Source organism: Callithrix jacchus, chromosome 7 (assembly GCF_049354715.1).
Source record: "Callithrix jacchus isolate 240 chromosome 7, calJac240_pri, whole genome shotgun sequence".
NCBI classification, from domain to species: domain Eukaryota; kingdom Metazoa; phylum Chordata; class Mammalia; order Primates; family Cebidae; genus Callithrix; species Callithrix jacchus.
The window spans coordinates 72050502-72074859 of record NC_133508.1 but is presented as its reverse complement, the minus strand read 5'-3'; the positions used below and the strand labels follow the sequence as shown (position 1 = coordinate 72074859).

General features: G+C 39.7%; 1 protein-coding gene across 19 annotated transcripts in view; it reads left to right on the top strand.

The window, feature by feature from the left end:
• Positions 1-24358, top strand: part of KIAA0319L (KIAA0319 like) — a 131271-nt gene that overhangs the window by 68737 nt on the left and 38176 nt on the right. For 7 of the 19 annotated variants that reach the window (XM_078331197.1, XM_009000882.5, XM_078331198.1 and 4 more), the window contains 2 exons: positions 17126-17372; positions 21108-21209. The exons of 3 other annotated variants lie outside the window; for them this stretch is intronic. In XM_078331197.1, the coding sequence (XP_078187323.1) occupies positions 17240-17372; positions 21108-21209 (235 nt within the window). In that variant the 5' untranslated portion in view covers positions 17126-17239. Of the gene's footprint in view, positions 1-16133; positions 16194-17108; positions 17373-21107; positions 21210-24358 lie in introns of all 19 variants that reach the window. 9 more of the 19 variants (XM_078331202.1, XM_078331200.1, XM_035250776.3 and 6 more) reach the window with 3 other exon arrangements.

The following is a 24358-nucleotide window of genomic DNA, read 5'->3' as shown; positions in this document are numbered from 1 at the left end:
CTGGGAGGTCGAGGCTGTGGTAAGCCAAGATCGTGTCACTGCACTCCAGCCTGGATGACAGAGCGAGACCCTGCCTCAGAAATAAACAAAAGCCAGGCATGATGGCTCATGCCTGTAATCCCAGCACTTTGGGAGGCTGAGGCAGGCGAATCACTTAAGGTCAGGAGTTCAAGACCAACCTGGCCAACATGGTAAAAACCTTTCTTTACTCAAAATACAAAAATTAGCAGGGCACAGTGGCAGGTGCCTGTAATCTCAGCTACTTGGGAGGCTGAGGCAGGAGAATCACATAAACCTGGGAGGCGGAGTTTACAGTGAGTGGAGATTGTACCACTGCACTCCAGCCTGGGTGACAGAGTGGGACTCCTCAAAAACAAACAAACAAAACAAAAGAATACAGGTTAGTTTTTTCCTTGGCCCTGTGTAGTTTCTTCATATACATTTGATTATCAGTACTCAGTTGGGTACTGAAGGGGGTCTTCTTCAGATTTTCAGAGTTCTGTCTCTATATAGCACCCTTCTTTCCCAGACTTCCAGCTCAGGTCTTCAACTCAGAAAGACAGCTGGTCTGTGCTTGGATTTCCTCTTCCTGTGCCATAGCATAGAAATATTTTCTAGACGGTAAGCTGGGGCAATCATAGGGTTCACCTTGTTTTTCATTTCTTAGGGATCACTATTTTTTATTACCTGATGTCTGGTATCTTGAAAGCATTGTTTAGTATATTTTGTCTGGTTTTAAAATTTTTTTCAGAAGGATAAATCTTCTTGCTTTACTTCATCTTGACTGGAAGAGAAAGTACAGCATGTTTTTTGTCCTTTTTATTTTTTTAACCTTTTGCTATTCACCTACCTAACTACTTATTAGTAGACTCTTCCCAGGCTTTACTTCTTTTTGAAAGCCTTCTCTGACATTTACTTCCCAAGATAAGCTCCTAAATATTTGCATAATACTCAACTCTATCATTAAATTTTCAGTCTCAGAGCTTGATGCTCATTGTTCAAACTTGATACTTGCAAATATATCCTTGATTTGATCGTCTTGCATCTTTAGCTACCATTCATTTTTCCTTTTCCTTTTTATCTAGAAATATCAAAAGTAGTCTACGTTTGCTCTCTCTTCTTTATTCACTTAGATGTAATCCTCAGCCCTGTGGAATTTGGTTTCCACTGAAGCTACTCTTGCCAGGGTCACCAGTGACTTCACAGTTGCCAATTGCAGTATATTCTTTTCAGTCTTTATTTGATTGGCCCTGTTGAATTATTTCATACTGGTTGCAATTGTCTCTTCTTTCTTGTGAGGACCACACATTCCTGGTCCTTTTCCTTCTTCCTGACAATACCTTCTTAGTCAATTTTGTTGGTCATTTTATCAGCTTACAGCCTTCATATTCCGAATGTTCTATTTTTGATTACTATTTCCTTTATTTACATGTCTTCCTGTCCTAATTCATTCACTCCCATGGTTTTAGGAGCATGATTCCAAGTCTTAGTTTTTGTTTGAATTTCCCAGAGCTATTTTAGCTTCAGTTTTTCTAAAACATAACTTTCCTGTAATTTCCTTAAAGTTGCTCTTCTGTAGTCTATTTCATTTTTGACAATACTGTAGTCAGTCCCTCACTCAGGCTAGAAACATGGGTGTCATCTCAGACTCTTCCCCAAATCCCAGATCTATTACAGCTTCATAAATATTAGATCCTTAATATTTTAAAATCCATCCCACAGGGGGAATTTACAGTAGTGGTGGCAGAGTGAAGTGGTCTCTGAAACCTTCCCACAGGTAATATTAGACAATCTGTAAAAAAATGTATTAAAAGGAACTGGAAAGGTTCCGAAACCAGATAGAAGCTAGAGGAGAGCTTATTTTTGAAAAATGGCAGCTGGGAGTAATAAGAATTGTGAATTTGCAGCTTAAAAATTTTTTTGCCTGAGGGCATTCAACAACTCCCACAGCAGAGGAAAGTGGCAGTGGAAAACTCCAGCCTTACTTTCTTATGATGGCAAAAACAGAATTTATGATAGAAAAAGCATCTGAAAATTTAGCAGGAGGGCATGAAAGTAAGAAAACCACAGAAGAGGGTGAACCTCATAACCTGACTATAAACTGCTAAAATCCCTGGATGTACCTCTAAACTACACCTGCATGGGCAGACTCCATGAGGCCTGGTGAAAAAGCAGGAAGAGATTAGGGAGGTAGAGTTCTGTCTTTGAAAGACAGAATCTATACAAGGTGAACTTGGTGAGTTTGCTGCGTTTTTAAATTGAATGCATTTTCCAAACATCGGGAACCAGGTGGCAGATAAATGAAGTCTTATGAACTTGAGATATCAGTGGACATAATCTTAAGGCTGAAAAATTAGGGAGGAATCCCCAGAAACAAAGAAAGTACCGTGAAAACAGGCTCCAAATCTGAGTAAAATCTCTGGCCAAATTCTTGGTCAATCATCAGTTACACAGGCAGATCTGCAGGGGCCAGGCCAGGTACCTGTAATCCCAACACTTTGGGAGGCCGAGGTGGGTGGATTACTTGAGGCCAAAAGATAGAGACCAACCTGGCCAACATGGTGAAACCCTGTCTCTACTAAAAATACAAAAAATTAGCTGGGTGTGGTGATGCATATCTATTATCCCAGCTACTAGGGAAGCTGAGGCAGGAGAATCACTTGAACCTAGGAGGTGGAGATTGCAGTGAGCTGAGATTATACCACTGCACTCCAGCCTGGGTGACAGAGCAAAACTCTCTCTCACCAAAAAAAAAAAAAAAAAAAGCTCTAAGAATTACACAGAGATGTCAGTTGTTAAACCTTGCAGGGAGCAAAGTCTACAGTTTAAGTCCAGGAAGGCTATTTGTCTACTAGGAAAAAAACCCCAAATAATCCCAAGGAAAATACGGTAGAATCCAGAGTCACTACATCTATTAGAATGTCCAATGTTAAACCAAAAATGACCAGACATGCAAAGGAACAAGAAAGAGTGAGCCCTACTTAGGGAAAAAAGGCAGTCAATAGAAAGTGGCTCCAAGTTGACTCAGATGTTGGAGTTAGTAGTCAGACATCAAAGTAGCTATCATATGTATGTTCACAGAACCAAAGGAACATCTTGTTTTGTTGTTGCCTAGGATGGAGTGCAGTAGTGCTATCTTGGCTTACTGCAGCATCAAATTCACGGGCTTAAGCGATCCTGCCACCCTGGCCTCCTATGTAGCTAGGCCTACAGGGGTATGCTACCACTCCCAGGTAATTACAATTTTTTTTTTTTTTTGTAGAAATGGGGTCTTGCTATGTTGTGCTCTTAAACTTCTGGCCTTGAAGTTCTCCCACCTCGGCCTCCCAGAGTGCTAGGATTACAGGTGTGAGCTACTACATCTGGCCAGAAAATAGTTTCAATGAGTAAACAGATGAGGAATTTCAAAAAAATAAATGTTAAAAATGGGAAAATAGAAATGAGGACTTACAAAATGGCAGCAAGAAGGGATCTGTAGTTTTTATGTAAAAAGCAAGTATAAAACTGGGCAAAATTGTTATAACATATCTAGAAATAAAATAGAAGCAGAAACAAATTGAGAAAAAAATTCTTTTTTTTTTTTGAGACAGGGTCTTACTGTGTCACCCAGGCTGGTATGATCATGGCTCACTGCAGCCTCTACTTCCCAAGCTCGAATCATCCTCCCATCTCAGCCTCCTGAGTAGCTGGGACTACAAGTGTGCACCACTACACCCACTAACTTTTTCTATTTTTTGTAGACACAGGGTCTCACTGTGCTGTCTACGTTCCTGAAGAACTCCTGGGCTCAAGCAATCATCCTGCCTTAGCCTCCCAAAGCACTGGCTTGAGCCACCACACCCCAGCCGAAGAATTTATTCTTTAAAGGCTGGTAATAATTTGAGTAGGTACAGTGGAAGTCTGTGGTCTTCTTCTTGGGATGTTTCCCATCTGTCCATACCTGCATCACTCAGCTCTGGTGACAAGAATTATAGTTTTACCAGTGTGTGGCCAAACATGAAAAGTAGCATCTTAAGGAACCAAAGTGCAGTGGCACATGCCTGTAATTCCAGCTCCCGGGAGGCTGAGGTGGGAGGACTCTTTGAGCCCAGGAGTTCCAACTGGGCTGGAACTTAGCATAGCGAGAGCCCCTCTCAACTGAAAAGGGAAAGAAAAAAAAAAAGAAGAAAGAACACTAGCAAATTTTCTGCTAGAGGGGTCTACTTAATGTGGGACAGGTGAAAACTCTCAGCTTTGCCAACTAAAAGTGGCAAACTTGGTTAAGAATGAATGGAGAGAATCCACAGCTTTGCTAGCCAAAGGTTACAGTGCCTGTTGGAGTAGGTGGTAGACCTGCCAGAAACCAAATGGGAAGATCTTGAAAATAGGAGAGCGATAAAAGGGCTAAGATAAGCTCTGCATACCTCTGGCTGATTGGGAAGTTACCTGCATGTGCATGAGGGACCCAAGGGAGCCCAATAAAAAGTAAAAATTAAGGGAGACTTGAGAACTGGCTGTAACTTTGAATGCATTCCTCAGGCAATACACAGATAGACTGGCAGATGGCAAAGCTTTATGGGTTTGAGGTCTATGAGCAGCCCCTGACCAGAACATTGTCTGACTACTAAAAGATGCAGGCACTGGCTGCCCTAGAAGGCCAGGCTAAAATAAAAACAAGAAAAACTGAGCAGAGCATCAGTGGCAACATACTATGGGAGAATTCATCTGCAGTTTAAGTATAGGCAAGTTATTAAAAATAATCAGCCCATTAGATAAATAAAACAGAATCAATAGTTACTCCAGTATATTATCTAAAACGTCTAGTTTTCAACCAGTTATTATGAGACTTGCAAGGAAAAATCAGAAAGGCGTGACCCATGCTCAGGGAAAAAAAGTCATTAATAGAAATGATTTCTAAATAGGCCCAGCTGTTAGATTTAGCAGAGACTTCAAAGCAGCTGTTAAAAATATGATTATCTTGTCTGATCTTGGAAGCTAAGCAGGGTCGGGCCTGGTTAGTACTTGGATGGGAGATGACGTGGGAATATTGGGTGCTGTAGGCTTTAAAATATAGATATCTATATATATGCATATATATATGAATGATTAAAAAATTAAAAGAAATTATGTTCAAAGGCTTAAAGGAAATGAGATGACAATTACTTAACAAATAGGGAAGTGGCTCTAACCACTTTAGTCAACATTGTAGTAGAGGTCCTAGCCAATTGTAATGCAAGGCAAAGAAATGAAAGAAATAGAGATTGGAAGTGAAGAAGCAAAACTGCCTTTATTCACAGATAATAGGATTATTTCTAGAAAATTCTAAAGAATCTACATAAAAGCCACTGGAACTATTAAGTAAAGCTAGCAAGATTGCAGGATATAAGGTCAATATGCAGAAAGCACTTGTGTTTCTAAATTAGCAATGACTAATTGGGAATTGAAGTTTTATTATTTAATTTATTTTAAAGTTGGGGTCTCACTTCATTGCCTAGGCTGGCCTTGAACTTCTGGGCTCAAGCAATCCTGTCTCAGCCTTCCAAGTAGCTGAAACTCTAGGTGTGCAGCACCATACCTAGCTTGACATTTTAAAAAATGTATAACACCCAAAGCCATGAAATACTTAGGCATAAATTTAATAAAATATGTGCAAAAACTGTATACTGAAAACTACAAAACTCTGCTGAGAGGAATCTGAGAAATAAGTAAATGAAGAGAAATACCACTATAATGGGTTGACTGATGTCCTCCCCTCCCCCCATTCATGCCCATCTGGAACCTCAGCATGTGACCTTTTTTGGGAATAGGGTCTTGGCAGATGTAATTAGTTAAGAATCTCCAGATGAAATCATCCTGTATTTAGGGTGGGCCCTTAATACAGTGACTGATATCTTTATAAAAGAGAAAGGAAAGGGAAATTTGGATCTGTCTACAGAAGGATGGCCCCATGAAGAGCACAGTTATATTGCCACAAGCCAAGAAATGCTAAGAGCCTCTAGGAGCTAGAAGAGGCAAAGGAAGATTCTCCTCTAGGTCCTTTAGAGGGAGTATGCCCCTGCCAACACCTTGATTTCAGACTTCTGGGCTCCAGAACTGTGAGAGAATGAATTTCTATTGTTTTAAGCCACGAAGTTTATAGTAATTTATTATGGCAGCTCTAGGAAATGGGTATAACCATGTCATATGGATTGGGATCTAGAATGAACAAAATGATTTTGAAAAAGAACACAGAGTTGGAGGACTTAAACTGTCTAACTTGAAGACTTTATAGCCACAGTAATCAAGGCAGTGGTGTTGGCATAAAGCTAGACTAAGTTAATGGAACATACTATAGAGTCTAGAAATAAACCCATACATATATGGTCAATTGATAGGCCAGTGTAGTTCAGTGGGGAAGGGATAATCTTTTCAACAAATGGTGCTAGAACAATTAGATAATGTTATGTAAAAATGTGAACTTTGATCCTTACCTCTCACAGTACAGGAAAATCAATTCAAAATAGATCATAGATCTAAATTTAAGAACAGAAGCTACAAAACTTACGGAAGAAGACACAGGAGAACATTTTCGTGATCTTGGTTTGGCAGAGATTTCTTAGCCATATCACTGAAAGCATGAATTGTAAAAGAAACAAATGATAAATTGGAGCTCATCAAAGTTATGAATTTTTGTTAATCAAAAACTAATACTAATAAAATGAAAAAGCAAGCTACAGACTGGGAAAACATTTGCAAATTATGTGTCTGATAAAGGACTTGTTTATAGAAATAAATGAGCTTTTATAACTTGATTAGAAAACTACTAACCCATTTTATTTTTTATTTTATTTTATTGCATTTTAGGTTTTGGGGTACATGTGAAGAACAGGCAAGATACTTGCATAGGTACACACTTGGCAGTGTGATTTGCTGCCTTCCTCCCCTTCACCTATATCTGACATTTCTCCCATGCTATCTCTCCTCAACTTCCCACCCCCTGCTGTCCCTCCCCTATTCCCCCCAACAGACCCCAGTGTGTAGTGCTCCCCTCCCTGTGTCCATGTGTTCTCATTGTTCAACACCCACCTATGAGTGAGAACATGCTGGTATTTCATTTTCTTTTCTTGTGTCAGTTTGCTGAGAATGATGGTCTCCAGGTTCATCCATGTCCCTGCAAAGGACATGAACTCATTATTTTTGATGGCTGCATAATATTCCATGGTGTATATGTGCCACATTTTCCCTGTGCAGTCTATCATCGATGGGCATTTTGGTTGGTTCCAGGTCTTTGCTATTGTAAACAGTGCTGCAGTGAACATTCACATGCATGTGTCCTTATAGTAGAACGATTTATAGTCCTTTGGATATATACCCAGTAATGGGATTGCTGGGTCAAATGGAATTTCTATTTCTAGGTCCTTGTGGAATCACCACACTGTCTTCCACAATGGTTGAAATAATTTACACTCCCATCAGCAGTGTAAAAGTGTTCCTATTTCTCCCCATCCTCTCCAGCATCTGCTGTCTCCAGATTTTTTAATGATAGCCATTCTAACTGGGGTGAGATGGTATTTCAATGTAGTTTTGATTTGCATTTCTCTAATGACCAGTGATGATGAGCATTTTTTCATATGTTTGTTGGCCTCATGTATGTCTTCTTTTGTAAAGTGTCTGTTCATATCCTTTGCCCACTTTTGAATGGGCTTGTTTTTTTCTTGTATATCTGTTTTAGTTCTTTGTAAATTCTGGATATCAACCCTTTGTCAGATGGGTAAACTGCAATAATTTTTTCCCATTCTGTTGGTTGCTGATTCACTCTAGTGACTGTTTCTTTTGCCATGCAGAAGCTGTGGAGTCTGATTAGGTCCCATTTATCTATTTTGGCTTTTGTTGCCAATGCTTTTGGTGTTTTGGTCATGAAGTCCTTGCCTACTCCTATGTCCTGAATGGTTTTGCCTAGATTTTCTTCTAGGGTTTTTATGGTGTTAGGTCTTATGTTTAAGTGTTAATTCATCTGGAGTTAATTTTAGTGTAAGGTGTCAGGAAGGGGTCCAGTTTCTGCTTTCTGCACATGGCTAGCCAGTTTTCCCAACACCATTTATTAAACAGGGAATCCTTTCCCCATTGCTTGTTTTTGTCAGGTTTGTCAAAGATCGGATGGTTGTAGATCTGTTGTGTTGCCTCTGAGGCCTCTGTTCTGTTCCATTGGTCTGTATCTCTGTTTTGGTACCAGTACCATGCTGTTTTAATTACTGTAGCCTTGTAGTATAGTTTGAAGTCTGGTAGTGTGATGCCTCCCACTGTGTTCTTTTTGCTTAGAATTGACTTTGCTATAAGGGCTCTCTTTTGGTTCCATATGAAGTTTAAGGTGGTTTTTTCCAGTTCTGTGAAGAAGGTCATTGGTAGCTTGATGGGGATAGCATTGAATCTGTAAGTTACTTTGGGCAGTATCGCCATTTTCAAAATATTGCTCCTTCCTAACCATGAACATGGAATGTTTCTCCATCTTTTTGTGTCCTCTCTTATTTTGTTGAGCAGTGGCTTGTAGTTCTCCTTGAAGAGGTCCTTTACTTTCCTTGTTAGTTGTATTCCTAGGTATTTTATTCTCTTTATAGCAATTGTGAATGGCAGTTCATTCTTGATTTGGCCTTCTTTAAGTCTGTTATTGGTGTATAGGAATGCTTGTGATTTTTGCATGTTGATTTTGTATCCTGAGACTTTGCTGAAGTTGCTTATCAGTTTCAGGAGATTTTGGGCTGAGACGATGGGGTCTTCTAGATATACAATCGTGTCGTCTGCAAATAGAGACAATTTGGCTTCCTCCATTCCTATTTGAATACCCTTTATTTCTTTTTCTTGCCTGATTGCTCTGGCTAGAACTTCCAGTACTATATTGAATAGGAGTGATGAGAGAGGGCATCCTTGTCTAGTGCCAGATTTCAAAGGGAATGCTTCCAGTTTTTGCCCATTCAGTATGATATTGGCTCTTGGTTTGTCGTAATTAGCTTTTATTATTTTGAGATACATTCCATCAATACCTAGTTTATTGAGGGTTTTTAGCATAAAGGGCTGTTGAATTTTGTCAAAGGCCTTCTCTGCATCAGTTGAGATAATCATGTGGCTTTTGTCTTTGGTTCTGTTTATGTGGTGAATTACATTTATAGACTTGCATATGTTGAACCAGCCTTGCATCCCGGGATGAATCCTGTTTGATCATGGTGGATAAGCTTTTTGATGTGCTGTTGCAAGTGGCTTGCCAGTATTTTATTGAAGATTTTTGCTTCTATGTTCATCATGGATGCTCGCCTGAAGTTTTCTTTTCTTCTTGAGTTTCTGCCTGGTTTTGGTATCAAAACGATGTTGGTCTCATAAAATGATTTGGGAAGCATTCCCTCTTTTTGGATTATTTGGAATAGTTTCAGAAGGAATGGTACCAGCTCCTTTTTGTGTGTCTAGTAGAATTCGGCTGTGAACCCATCTGGACCTGGGCTTTTTTTGTGTGTGGTAGGCTCTTAATTGCTGCCTCAACTTCAGATCTTGTTATTGGTCTATTCAGGGTTTCGACTTCCTCCTGGTATAGGCTTGGGAGGAGGCAAGTGTCCAGGAATTTATCCATTTCTTCCAGGTTTACTAGTTTATGTGCATAGAGTTGTTTGTAATAATCTCTGATGATAGTTTGAATTTCTGTGGAATCTGTGGTGCTATCATCTTTATTGTTTTTTATTGCATCTATTTGGTTATTCTCTCTTTTCTTTTTTATTAATCTGGCTAGTAGTCTGTCTATTTTGTTGATCTTTTTGAAAAACCAGCTCCTGGATTTATTGATTTTTTGAAGGGCTTTTTGTGTCTCTATCTCCTTCAGTTCTGCTCTGATCTCAGTTATTTCTTGTCTTCTGCTAGGTTTTGAGTTTTTTTGATCTTGCTCCTCTAGCTCTTTCAATTTTGATGATAGGGTGTTAATTTTGGATCTCTCCTTGATTCTCATGTGGGCACTTATTGCTATATATTTTCCTCTAGAGACTGCTTTGAATGTGTCCGAGAGATTCTGGTATGTTTTGTTTTCGTTCTCATTGGTTTCAAAGAACATCTTTATTTCTGCCTTCATTTCATTGTTTATCCAGACAACATTTAAGAGCCAGTTGTTCAGTTTCCATGAAGCTGTGTGGTTCTGAGTTAGTTTCTGAATTCTGAGTTCTAACTTCATTGCACTGTGGTCCGAGAGACTGTTTGTTATGATTTCCGTTCTTTTGCATTTGCTGAGGAGTGATTTACTTCCAATTATGTGGTCAGTTTTAGAGTAGGTATGATGTGGGGCTGAGAAGAATGTATATTCTGTGGATTTTGGGTGGAGAGTTCTGTAAATGTTTATTAGGTTTGCTTGTTCCAGGTCTGAGTATAAGTCCTGGATATCCTTGTTAATTTTCTGTCTGGTTGATCTGTCTAATATTGACAATGGGGTGTTAAAGTCTCCCACTATTATTGTGTGGCAGTCTATGTCTCTTTGTAAGTCATTAAGAACTTGCCTTATGTATCTGGGTGCTCCTGTATTGGGTCCATATATATTTAGGATCATTACCTCTTCTTGTTGCATCGATCCTTTTACCATTATGTAATGTCCTTCTTTGTCTCTTTTGATCTTTTTTGCTTTAAAGTCTATTTTATCAGAGACGAGAATTGCAACTCCTGCTTTTTTCTGCTCTCCATTTGCTTGGTAAATCTTCCTCCATCCCTTTATTTTGAGCCTTTGTGTATCCTTGCCTGTGAGATGGGTTTTCTGGATACAGCACACCGATGGGTTTTGGCTTTTTATCCAATTTGCCAGTCTGTGTCTTTTGATTGGGGCATTTAGCCCATTTACATTCAGGTTTATTATTGTTATGTGTGAATTTGATACTGCCATTTTGATGCTAGCTGGCTGTTTTGCCCATTAGTTGATGCAGATTCTTCATTTTGTTGATGCTCTTTACCATTTGGTATGGCTTTGGAGTGGCTGGTACTGGTTGTTCATTTCTATGTGTAGTGCCTCTTTCAGGAGCTCTTGTAAAGCAGGCCTGGTGGTGACAAAATCTCTGAGTACTTGCTTGTTCGCAAAGGATTTTATTTTTCCTTCACTTATGAAGCTCAGTTTGGCTGGATATGAAACTCTGGGTTGAAAGTTCTTTTCTTTAAGGATGTTGAATATTGGCCCCCACTCTCTTCTGGTTTATAGGGTTTCTGTGAAGAGATTTGCTATGAGTCTGATGGGCTTCCCTTTGTGGGTAACCCGACCTTTCTCTCTGGCTGCCCTTAGTATTTTCTCCTTCATTTCAACCCTGGTGAATCTGACAATTACGTGCCTTGGGGTTGCTCTTCTTGAGGAATATCTTTGTGGTGTCCTCTGTATTTCTTGGACTTGAATATTGGCCTGCCTTGCTAGGTTGGGGAAGTTTTCCTGGATAATATCCTGAAGAGTATTTTCCAGCTTGGATTCATTCTCTTTATCACATTCAGGTACACCTATCAAATGTAGATTAGGTCTTTTGACATAGTCCCATATTTCTTGGAGATTTTGTTCATTCCTTTTTATGCTTTTTTCTCTAATCTTGCCTTCTCTTTTTATTTCATTGAGTTGATCTTCGACCTCTGATATCCTTTCTTCTGCTTGGTCAATTTGGCTGTTGAAATTCGTGCAGGCTTCGTGAAGTTCTCATGTTGTGTTTTTCAGCTCCATCAATTCATTCATATTCCTAAGTTGTCCATTCTCGTTAGCATTTCATCAAATCTTTTTTCAAGGTTCTTAGTTTCTTTGCATTGGCTTAGAACATGTTCTGTTGGCTCACAGAAGTTTCTCATTACCCACCTTCTGAATTCTTATTCTGTCATTTCATCACACTCATTCTCCATCCAGCCTTGTTCCCTTGCTGGTGAGGAGTTGTGTTCCCTTGTAGGAGGAGAGGTGTTCTGGTTTCGTGTGTTTTCATCCTTTTTGTGCTGGTTTCTTCCATCTTTGTGGATTTATCCACCTGTCATCTTTGTAGTTGCTGACTTTCAGGTTGGGTCTCTGTGTAGACATCCAGTTTGTTGATAATGAAGTTATTTCTGTTTCTTAGTTTTCCTTCTAACAGTCTGGTCCCTCTGCTGTAGGACTGCTGAGGTCCACTCCAGGCCCTGCTTGCCTGGGGATCACCTGCAGCAGCTGCAGAAATTGCTACCAGTTTCTTCTTCTGCTATCTTTGTCCCAGAATGATGCCCGCCAAATGTCAGTCTGATCAGTCTTTTGTGAGGTGACTGTTCAGGTATACGGGGGTCAGGGAACTGCTCGAGGAGACAGTCTGTCTTTTATAGGAGCTCAAGTGCTGATATGTGAGCTCTGTTTTTCATTCAGAGCTGCTGGACAGGTACGTTTAAGTCTGCTGCAGCAGAACTCATAAATCCCCCTTTTTTTTCCCCAGGTGCTCTGTCCCAGGGAGTTAGGGCTTTATTTATGAGTTTCCATTATGCTGCTGCCTTTTTTCCCCAGGGCTGCCCTGGCCAGCAAGGAGGCAGCCTAGTCACTGTCTGCCAGCAGAGGCTTTGCTGAGCTGCTGTGGGCTCTGCCCTGCTGCTGTGTGAACTTCCCTGCAGTCCTGTTTATATGGGTGTGGTTAGAACTGCCTTGGCAATGGTGGCCAACCTCTGTAATGGCGGACTCTCTCTGTAATGGCAGATTGCCTCGGCAATGGCAGGCTGCCTCAGCAATGGTGGACTACTTCCGTAGGGGTGGTGTGCCTCGGTAATGGCCCTGGGTTCAACTGTGCTTGCTGTGAAACTCTCAACCCAGAGCGTTTGCAGTTGCTGTTTTTTTCTGCAGGGTGGGGGGTGGGACCCACTGAGCCTGATCACCTGGCTCCCTGCCTCAGAGGCTTTTTTTTTTTTTTGAGATGGAGTTTCACTCTTGTTACCCAGGCTGGAGTGCAATGGCACGATCTCGGCTCACCGCAACCTCTGCCTTTTGGGTTCAGGCAATTCTCCTGCCCCAGCCTCCTGAGTAGCTGGGATTACAGGCACACACACCAGGCCCAGCTGATTTTTTGTATTTTTAGTAGAGATGGGATTTCACCATGTTGACCAGGATGGTCTCGATCTCTTGACCTCGTGATCCACCCGCCTCGGCCTCCCAAAGTGCTGGGATTACAGGCGTGAGCCACCGTGCCAGGCCCCAGGCCTTTTTTTTTTTAAGTTTAACAGTTGACTTTCTCCCAGGTGTTTCAGTCGCCTACTGAAAAGGCGCTGGGATCTGTGTGATTTCCTTTGCAGTTACCCACTGCACCGGCTGAAGCAACAGCACTGAGATTCATGGCGCTTTTTTGCCTGGGAATCTCCTGGCCTGGCTCACTGTTTCAGTCCCCTGTTTAATCAGATGAATGGGTGACTCTGCCTTCCCGGAGCTCCAATCGCCAGCTTAAAAGGGCAACCAGACCAGTGTATTTTTTTTTTCTTATTTTTTTATTGCATTTTAGGTTTTGGGGTACATGTGCAGAGCATGCAATACAGTTGCATAGGTACACACATGGCAGTGTGTTCTGTTTGCTTTCACCCCTTCACCCACATTTAGCGTTTCTCCCCAGGCTCAGACCAGTGTATTTTGTATGGAGAACTGCCACTCCAGGATGCCAACAAAACAGCTGCGCCAGCCAGAACGGCCATGCTGGCGACCCATGGGGCTTCTCCGCCTGGGAATCTCTTGATCTGTGGGCAATAAAGATCTGCCTGGAAATGTGGCATCCACTCACCGTCTGCACTTTCACTGGGAGCTGTAATCCTGAGCTGCTCCTAAACGGCCGTCTTGGATCTTCTCCCTTCACTACTCATTACTAACCCATTTTAAAAAGCGGGCAAAAGATTTGAACAGATAGTCCACCAAAGAGGTTGTACAAGTGTCCAATAAATACATAAAAAGATATTCAATGTCACTAATCACTAGAAAAATGTAAATTACAACCACAGTGAGATGCCACTACATACCTTTAAAATGGCTAAAATTAAAAAGATTTCCACACCAAATTCTGTCAAGGTTGTAAGATAACTGAAATACACTGGTGGTGGTACTGTATTATGTCATAAAAACTTTGGAAAATAGTTTGGCAGTTTCTTGAAAAAGATAAAGGTACATTGATCAGGGGTTTTGTTTATAAGTTTTTACCTAGGAGAAATGAAAGAACATGTCCATATAAAGACTTGCAGAGGAGTGATTATAGCAGCTTGATTTATAATAGCCAGAAACTAGAATCAACCCAAACATTCATCTATATGTGAATGAATAAACAAATTATAGTATATTTATAAAGTAGAAAATTACTTAGCAATAATAAGGAATGAATTATTGATACACAAAACACAGATGAATAACAGAATAATTTTGCTGAGTGAAATAATGACTGCCTCCATCAAAAAAAAGATTACTTACTTTGTGATTCAATTTATAGAACATTCTAGGAAATGCAAACTAATCTATAGTAGCAAAAAGCAGAGAATGGTTGCTTAGGGTAGGGAGGAGAAGGCATTACAGAGGAGCATGAGGAATCTTTGGAAGTGATGGCTATGCATTAACTTGACTGTACTGATGGTTTCAAATGTGTATACATCAAAATTTATCAAAGTGTACATCTGATATTATGTTCAATTTATTGCATGTCAATTATACCTTAATAAAGCTATAAAAAGAGGGGGCAGAGATTTGGATAAACTTTACCTCTTCAAAGAAAAAAAGGTCAATAAGCACATGAAAATATGTTCAGTATTATTAGTCACCAGGAAATTCATCAGTGATACATCATTTCATAACCACTAGAATGACAAAAAATAAAAAGACCAGGAAAAAATCAAGTGTTGGTGAAGTTGTAGAGCAACTGGAACTCTCATATGTTGCTGGTAGAAATGCAAAATGTATAGCCACTTTTGGTAATAGTTCATAGTTTCTTACAAAGTTAAACATTTATTTATGTATAACCAGCAATTCTCCTAAGTATTTACCTAAGATAAATTAAAACACATGTTTACAGAAACATGTATACTTAAACATGCATAGCAGCTTTTTTACTAAGAACTGAAAACAACTTAAATCTCCATCAGTAGATAAATGTAAAACAAATTTTTGTGTGTCTCTATAATGGAAGAGATAAATAAAAGAGTAATAAACGTAATAAGAGAGAATGTGCTACTGATATACACAATATCATGAATGAGTTTCAAAAACATGTTGAGTGCAAGTAGCCAGAAACAAAAATAGTATGTATATGCTTCCTTTTATATGAAATACAAGAAAACCCAAACTAATCTTATTTTGACAGCAAACAAATCAGTGGTTGCCTGAGCCTAGAGGTGGAGAGAGGGATTTATTATTAAGGGGCATGAATGAATTTTGGGGGCTGATAGAAATGTTTTCTGTCTTAATTGTGGTTACATGAGTGTATGTATTTGTCAGAATATTGACCTTATATACTTGAAATGTGTGTAGTTTGTTTTATGTGAATTATTTTTCAACCAATTTGATTTTTTTTGAGAGAGATTCTTACTCTGTCACTCAGGCTCTTGGCTCACTCAGATCTTGGCTCACTGCAGCCTCCACCTTCCAGATTCAAGCAATTCTTGTGCCTCAGCCTCCCGAGTACCTGGGATTACAGGCACGTGCCACCACGCCCAGCTAAGTTTGTATTTTCAGTAGAGATGGGGTTTCACCATGTTGATCAGGCTGGTCTCAAACTCCTGACCTCCAGTGATCCACCCACCTCAGCCTCCCAAATTGCTGGGATTACAGGTGTGACACACCACGCCTGCCAAATTTGACTTTTAAAAAAATGCATACCACCACCCTTGTTTAGCCACTCATTATTTCTCATTTGGATGAAACCAGTACTTTTCTGAGTGGTATTCCCACTATTGCCTTACTTCTTCAAACTCATACCCTAAGAAATGAGTAAGACAGAAACCTGACCTTGTTACTTCCTTGCATATAATCCTTAAATTGCTCACCATTACTTAGTTTCTTAAAATAACATCTAATGCTTTTTTTTGTCTGGTCTTTCCCTCTGTCTTTCTAGCTCATCTTCCATTACTTTTGCCTCTCACTTTGCTTATGGCTGACAGTTTCCAATAGAGACCATGTTGATTTCATTTTTGTGCCTACGCTTAATCTCTGCCCTCTGCCTTTTGTCTAGTAAACAACTTTTTATCGGGAGCCGCGGTGGTTCTGGCCAGTTGTCCTGGTGCTTGAGGAGGTGAGGCTATGAGTTCAAGGCCAACCTGAGCAGCATAACAAGCTCTCATTGATTAACAACTTTTTATCCTCTAAAACTCAGCTTAAGGCTCTTCTCTTTCAGGAAGCCTTTTCATTTAATTTTTTTTTAAAAAATCATTGTTTTCCACATCTCTTTCTCAAAGGGTGATGGATTAAGTAACTTCAGCTTGTGTTTTTTTGGCTTTTCATAACATTTATAGGTATATTTACTTTTTGAGACAAGGTCTTGTTCTGTCACCTAAGCTAGAGTACAATATCAGGATCATGGTTCACTGCAGTCTTGACCGCCCAGGCTCAAATGATTCCCCACCTCAGCCTCCCAAGTAGCTGGGACCACAGGCATGGCCACCATGCCCAGCTAACTTTTTATGTTTTATAGAGATGGGGGTCTCGCCATATTGCCCAGGCTGGTCTTGAACTGCTGGGTTCACCTTGGCCTCCCAAAGCGTTGGGAATACAGGTGTGAGCCACCATGCCTGACTGGTATATTTACTATTTTAATTTTTTATGCTTTCAGTTCTCTCTCCCCTACTGTTGAGCATATGATTAGTTTTATTTATAATTTGGATCCACAAGGCCTGTTTCGTAATAGGTACTCAATAAATATTTGTAGAAAGATTGAATAGAAATGTTAACAGGGTAAAAGTATACATTGTTTTGCTTTTCCAGCACACTTAGAATGCAGAAAATTACTATTTTGTTTTAAATAAAACTTTTGTATAGGAAAAAACTCAGAATATTTATCTCAACATTTAATACCGTTTTTATTTGAGTAGTGAGATTAGTTTCTTTAATATTTTTGATATTTTTGTGTTTTTCAAGAAAACATTTAATATACTATTATTTCATGAGACATAACCTGAAAAATTGTATAACTTTTACTTACTCAAATTAGTTTTTTTATTTCCTTAGGTCTACAAGGCGGTTACAGTTTCCAGCCTCTTAACCACAGACCTGACTGCAGAGCTGTCTGGTGGGCCAAAGAACTTATCAGTGCAACCTGAAATATCAGAGGGTCTTGCTATTATGCCCAGCACTCAGCAAGTAAAAAGTTCTGAGAAAATTCAGATTGCTGTCCCCCAGCCAGTGGCTCCCTCTTACAGTTATGCTACCCCTACCCCCCAGCCCTCTTTCCAGAGCACCTCAGCACCATACCCAGGTAAGGACCTTTGCTCTTGGAGATAGAAGGGGAAAGTAGAACATTTGATTAAAGTATTCCCTTTTAGAGGAAATAAGGAAGGAAGGCATATTCTCTAACATGAATACTTTATGTTAGAGAAAAAATAACTGTCAGTGCCACTGCAGTCATGGACTGGGGGCTCTAGAGCCTTTTCTCAGCAGGCCTCCAGCCTATGGAAGTTTATGAGGCTAATTTTCACAAATCCAGATTCCACTGTGACTTAAAGGCACATGATTCAACTAAGTATAACGTTCAAGTGATCGATCAGAGCCTACAGAGAAGAAAGAGATCAGTGTACTTGTTTACCTTCTGAAACGCTGGTTATAAGTCTCTCATTTTTATAGCATTTTTATTTTTAGTTATTTTAAAAACTTTTAATTTTGTAGGTATGTAGTAGTCGTATACATTTATGTGATACATGAGAAGTTTTGATGCAGGCATGTAATGTGTAATAATCACATCGTGTAAAATGGAGTATCCATCCCCTCAAGCCTAGATCCTTTGTGTTACAAACAATCCAGTTATACTCTTTTAGTTATTTTTAAATGTGCAATTAAAATATTATTGACTATCGTCACCCTGTTGGATTATCAAATACTAGGTCTTATTTGTTCCTTCTAGCTTTGTTTTTTGTACTCATTAACCATCCCTTCTTCCCCTTACCCCCATACTACCCTTCCCAGCCTCTGGTAATCATCCTTCTATCTAACCATTACTCTCTATCTCCATGCGTTCAGTAGTTTTGATTTTTAGATTCTACAAATAAGTGAGAACATGCAGTGTTTGTCTGTGCCGGGCTTACTCACTTAACATGATGACCTCCAGTTCCATCCATGTTGTTGCAAATGACAAGATTTCCTTCTTTTCTATGGCTGAGTAGTACTCCATTGTGTATAAGTACCACATTTTCTTTATTCATTCATCTGTTGATAGACACTTAGGTTGCTTCCAAATTTTGGCTGTTGAGAACAATGCTGCAAACATGGGAGTACAGATACCTCTTCAATATACTGATTTCCGTTTTTGGGGGCATAGACCCAGCAATGGGATTACTGAATTATATGGTAGCTCTATTTTTATTTTTTTGAGGAACCTCCCAACCATTCTCTGTAGTGGTTGTACTAATTTACACTCCCGCCAGTAATCTACGAGGGTTCCCTTTCACCACATCCTCACCAGCATTTATTATTGCCTTTCTTTGTATATAAGCCATTTTAACTGGGGTGAAATGATGTCTCATTGTAGTTTTGATTTGCATCTCTCTGATAATCAATGATGTTGAGAACCTTTTGATATGCCTGTTTGCCATTTTTATGTCTTCTTTTGAGAACTCTGTTCAAATCTTTTGCCCACTTTTAAATTGGATTATTAAAATTTTTTCCTGTGGAGTTTGAGTTCCTTATATAGTCTGGTTATTAATCCCTTGTCAAATGGGGAGTTTGCAGATATTTTCTCCCATTCTGTGGGTTCTCTTCACTTTGTTGATTGTTTCCTTTGCTGTGCAGAAGCTTTTTAACTTGATGTGATCCTATTTGTTCATTTTCGCTTTGGTTGCCTGTCCTTGTGGGGTATTACTCAAGAAATTTTTTTGCCCAGACCAGTGTCCTGGAGAAGCATCTTTATTTTTAAAGTCACTCATAGGAAGTAGATGTATACATAGTGTTGCCTCAACAAATCTGTGCTTCACGAATGCTGTCCTAAGGTATTAGGAAGAGTTGGTTAATCAAGAAACTAAGTTGGTCTTTAGCCCCTGAAAAAATCAAGAGGTTAAAAGCAAAGTCAGTGAAAATGAATTTTTGCCAATTTTTAATTTCTCAGGGTGTCCCTTGGTAGTAATATAACATGAAATTTTAGGATTTCAATCCTGAGGCACCAAAGTAATTTTTGTATCCAGGCAAAATGCCTGTAATTTTTGGTATAATTGTGTAAGGTTTGGGTCGAACTGTATTGAATAGTCATTTTTTTGGTTCATTATACTTTGAGCATCATGTTTCTTTGTTTTCTTTTTTTTTGAAAGTCACTTAGAGAGTTCTTACTCCGTCTCCTGGGGCATCCAAATGCTGAAGCTTCCATTAAGGATGGTTTCATTTCTCCCCAAATGCAATGTTCCCATGCAGAGGCAGATAAATCTCAAGTTTCATATTTGTCTAGGAAGTCCTTCTCGCCTCCCAGGCTTGAAATATGAGTGGACTAGCCTATTGTTTGCTTTAAGCTCTCCTAGTTCTGAGGTCTCATAACAAATGAACATTTATTGTCAGAGAAATAAGATTTATATAATCAGTGGCTTTCAATGGTCTGCAAACGTTTTTGGTTGGGGAGAGGGAGTGATGCTACTGATATCTAGTGGGTATAGGCCAGTGATACTGTTAAACACCTTACAGTGCTCAGGACATTTCCCTCCCTGACAAAGAACTGCCTGGTCCAAAATATCAGGAGTGCTGAGCTTGAGAAACTCTGACATATGTGAAATAGCTGGTGAATAGTATAAAGACAATATATAGCTCTTTGCTGACTTGAGTGTTCCAAAAATGCTAGCAGACTTCAAGATTAGATCAGTTTGAACTGAAATGGTCTGGGAAGATTTCTTGGAGAGGAGACAGGCTTTAAGCTAGAAACATATGCTGTATTTAGAATAAAGCAAGGCAAATACCCCAATGGAAAGAAATAGCTTTACCAGAGTCCCTGAGAGTAGACCATGGCTTTGTGGAACACAAAAGGGAAAATCAATATAACTAGAGGCAAAATTAGATAGAAAGGGTAAGACAGAGAGGACAGTGAGATCAGATGATGGTTCTCTAATGGCAGGTTGGAAGTTTGGATTTACATTTGATACGGGAGCAGGATTCTTAAATAGAAGAGTAACATGGTGGGTGAGTATTTTGGAAGGACTAATGGTGTTGGTTGTTTTAGGAAGACAGAATAGATTGGAGAGAACTAGCAGAGGGAAGATAAAATAAGATTCTTGGAATAAGCAAGCTGGGCGTGGTGGTGCATGCCTGTAGTCCCAACTACTTGGGAGGATGAGGTGGGAAGATCACTTGAGCCCAGGAATTTGAGGTTGCAGTGAGCTATGATTACACCAGTGCACTCACTCTATCCTGAGCAACGTAGTGAGACCCTGACTCAAAAAGAAAAAAAAATTATTGGAATAGTCTTATGTGAACAATGAATCTTGTTGTAGCAATTGGAATGGAAAGAAAGTAAGGCAGATTTGTGACCATTTGCCTTCCCTTCTAGAAACTTTATATATGTATCTTATTAGAAAGTTATTTGTTAACAGAAAGGTGGTACTTGAAAGAGAATTTGAACTCTGTGAAATGCTAATTATATAAGGAGGGCTTAGGGACAGATTGTAGTAAAAATACAATGGAGAAAAGGAGAAAAAGGAAGAAAAGTAGAGTAATATGGTGTCATAATAACCAAGAATTTTAAAATGGAGGCAGTTAGCAGTAGTAGAAGCCACCGAGATGTGAGATGAAGAATGAGGGTTGAGACATAGCTTTTAGATTTACTAAGAAGGAATTTATTGATGGCCTTGAAAGATCCTTTTCAATGGAAAAGTGGGGACAGAATCAAATTTCAAGCTATTACAGAGTAGAAAAAAAGTTAGTAATTGACGGCAGTAGCTGAATATTGATCATGAAAGGAGTTTGATCACAAAAGGAGACAGTCTGGATCTGTTTGTTACTTCTGGTGTATTTACTTTGTTTCCAGTTATAAAGGAACTGGTGGTGTCTGCTGGAGAGAGTGTCCAGATAACCCTGCCTAAGAATGAAGTTCAGTTAAATGCATATGTTCTACAAGAACCACTTAAAGGTAAACATCCCCTTACATTTGGATAACTGTTTTTGTTTTTAAAAGAGATGGAGTCTTGCTGTGTTGTCCAGCTCCTGGTCTCAAACTCTTGGGCTCAGGAGATCCTCCCACCTTAGCCTTCCTAGTAGCTGGAACCACAGGCATATACTACCACTCCTAGCCCTTATCTATTTTCCCCCTCCAACTTCCTGTCAGGACAAATTTATATTAGCAGTCATCTTGAATAACCTTTCTCCAAGTTCTATATCTGCTATTTACTGATTGTTTGGCCAAAATAAACGGATTAATCTGAGTCCCAGTTTCTTTCTCTTAAAATGGATATTAAACAACCTAATAAATATGTTCTGTATTAATTAGCATCAGCTATATGCTAGGCACTAAACTGGTAATTTATCTACTATCTCATTTTGACCTGAAATTAATGTTATGAGGTAGGAATTATTACCCCCATTTTACTGAGAAAGAGATGGAAATTAAGAGAAGGTAAGTCATTTACTTAGATTTACACAGATAATGACTGGCTTAGCTGGGATTTGAATCCAAGCTTGACATCAAAGCCTGTGATCTCAAACCCTACATTATATAGTACCTTTCATATTCCATAAATATTTGTGCATTCCCCGGGCTATATCCTATCCTCATAGGACCGTTGTAAGGACCATTGTTACCCACAGTGAGACCCTGTCCCTGGGGAAAAAAACAAAAAAGATAAGCTTAATGTGATATACAAAATTCAGGTTTATAAAATATATAAAGTAGGGATGATTAATTCATTATTTAAGAAAACTTTTCTACTATGAACATTCCTTTCACTTTTGAAGTATATGTTAACATACCAAAGTTGGACTTACAAACACATAGGGGTTCTCTTAAGACTATTTATGACATGAGTGATACATACTTTGATGGAAATTGAGTGAGTTGGGTTTATGTTATTCTCATTAAAAGGTTAGTCAGGTATGTCCTTCCCTATTTAGGATGGGGTCCTTCCATTTTAGGTACACACATCTTCAATACAGTATTCTTAATTTCTAGGCCTAATACCAAATAGTATATTTATGTAAAAATTACTTTTCCAGAAGCAAAATGCCCAGTCTGTTCTATATTTCTTCTCTGGTTTTCTTATCAATTTATTTCACCTCCCTCTAGAAAAGCTTTTTCCTTTCTTCCCCTGGCGATAAGTTAAGGTGAATGGGTTTAGTGGCTTTTGAAGTTGGAGGTAAGGAACTGCCTTGAGCTGTTGATTACTTCTGCTCTTTCGTGAAAGACATGCATGGTTCTACTGTGTTTTCTTTCCCAACCCATATTTGCATATACATTTCTGTGGGTATCATCTTGTAGATCAGTGTTCCAAAACACATTTAGTTTAGAAATAGATTCTTCGGCTGGGAGCAGTGGCTCACACCTGTAATCCCAGCACTTTGGGAGGCTGAGGTGGGTGGATCACCTGAGGTCAGGGGTTGGAGACCAGCCTGGCCAACATGGCGAAACCCCATCTCTACCAAAAATACAAAAAAACTAGCTGGGTGTGGTGACAGGCGCCTGTAAACCCAGTTACTTGAGAGGCTGAGACAGGAGAATCGCTTGAACCCAGGAGGTCGAGGTTGCAGTGAGCCAGTATCACACCATTGCACTTCAGCTGGGACGATAAAGCAAGACTCTGTCTCAAAAAAAAAAAAAAAAAAAAGGAAAAAGAAAAAGGGGCCAGTATGGTGGATGCCTGTAATCCCAGCACTTTGGGAGGCGGATCACTTGAGGTGGGTGGATCACCTGAGGTCAGGAGTTCAAGACAAGCCTGGCCAACATGGTCAAACCCCATCTCTAGTAAAAAAAACAAAAATTAGCCAGGTGTGGTGGTGGGAGGCATGTGAATCGCTTGAACGTGGGAGGCAAAGGTTGCAGTCAGCCAAGATCATGCCACTGCACTCTAGCCTGGGTGACTGATCGAGACTCCATCTCAAAAAAAAGGGAAATAGATTATTTTCCCTTGTCCTCTCCCCGGGTTCTCCTGCCTTTAATAGATATGTGAGATGGATGGTTTCAAACTTTCAGAGGTTGGGGTGATGAGGCAGGACCAATTCTGCATGCTCTTTACCCCTCTCCTGCCCTGTGGCAGCCCATTAGGATCCCTCCAGGTCCAGTTTCAAAACCACTGTCCACCTGGGCGTGGAGGCTCACACCTGTAATCCCAGCACTTTGGGAGGCTAAGGCAGGCAGATCACTTGAGGTCAGGAGTTTGAGACCAGCCTGGCCAACACAGTGAAACTCAGTCTCTCCTAAAAATACAAAAATTAGTTGAGCATGATGGTTCGTGCCTGTAATCCTAGTCACTGGGGAGGCTGAGGCAGGAGAATCACTTGAACTCGGAAGGCAGATGTTGCAGTGAGCTGAGATTGCACCACTGCACTCCAGCCTGGGCAACAGCAAGACTCCCCTCAATCAGTCAGTCAGTCAAACAAACAAATGAACCACTGTCCTCAATCACTATAACCAGCACCCTTTCTAACAGACTTAACTTAGTTGTTCCTGCCTTTGAGCACATTTCTGCCTGCAAGGCATAGTTTATCTCCTGAGCTTTCTGTCCTAGGAATATTGTCCTGTTTTGAAATTTATGTTGCTAGCCTTAGCTATTATAAAATTGTCTGTTCCCAAACTGTTTTCTATGTGGAAAAGAATTCCCAACTACAGTTGGAAGAAATGTCTCTAAGCATAAGTCCTACTTGTACTGCTTCTTTCCCTCTCCTCTTGTAACATAACTACTACATAATATATACATTTGTGAGAGCTGTTGGCACTGACTACTGGCCAAAAAAATACTTGTTTTGGAGGAGGAAGAAAGAAAGATCTTGTCTCTCAGGCTTATAAAATAATATTGGTCTTCAGATGAAGGATATCTTGGAATTAGGTTCTGTGTACTGATTTTAACATTTGAACTCATGAAATAAGAAAAAGACCACTCTCTGCTAAGCATTTAAGGTTTTTTCTTTCCTCCTTTTTCTTTTTTACCTTTGGTTAGTAACTTAAACTAAACCTTCCTACCAAAGCCCTCCCTTGGTTGTAACTGAGTGAGTACAGAATCATCACTGAGACAAAAGTAAGCCAATTCAGAGGGTCGTTTATTGCCGGGGACCACGGAGGACTCACTTCTC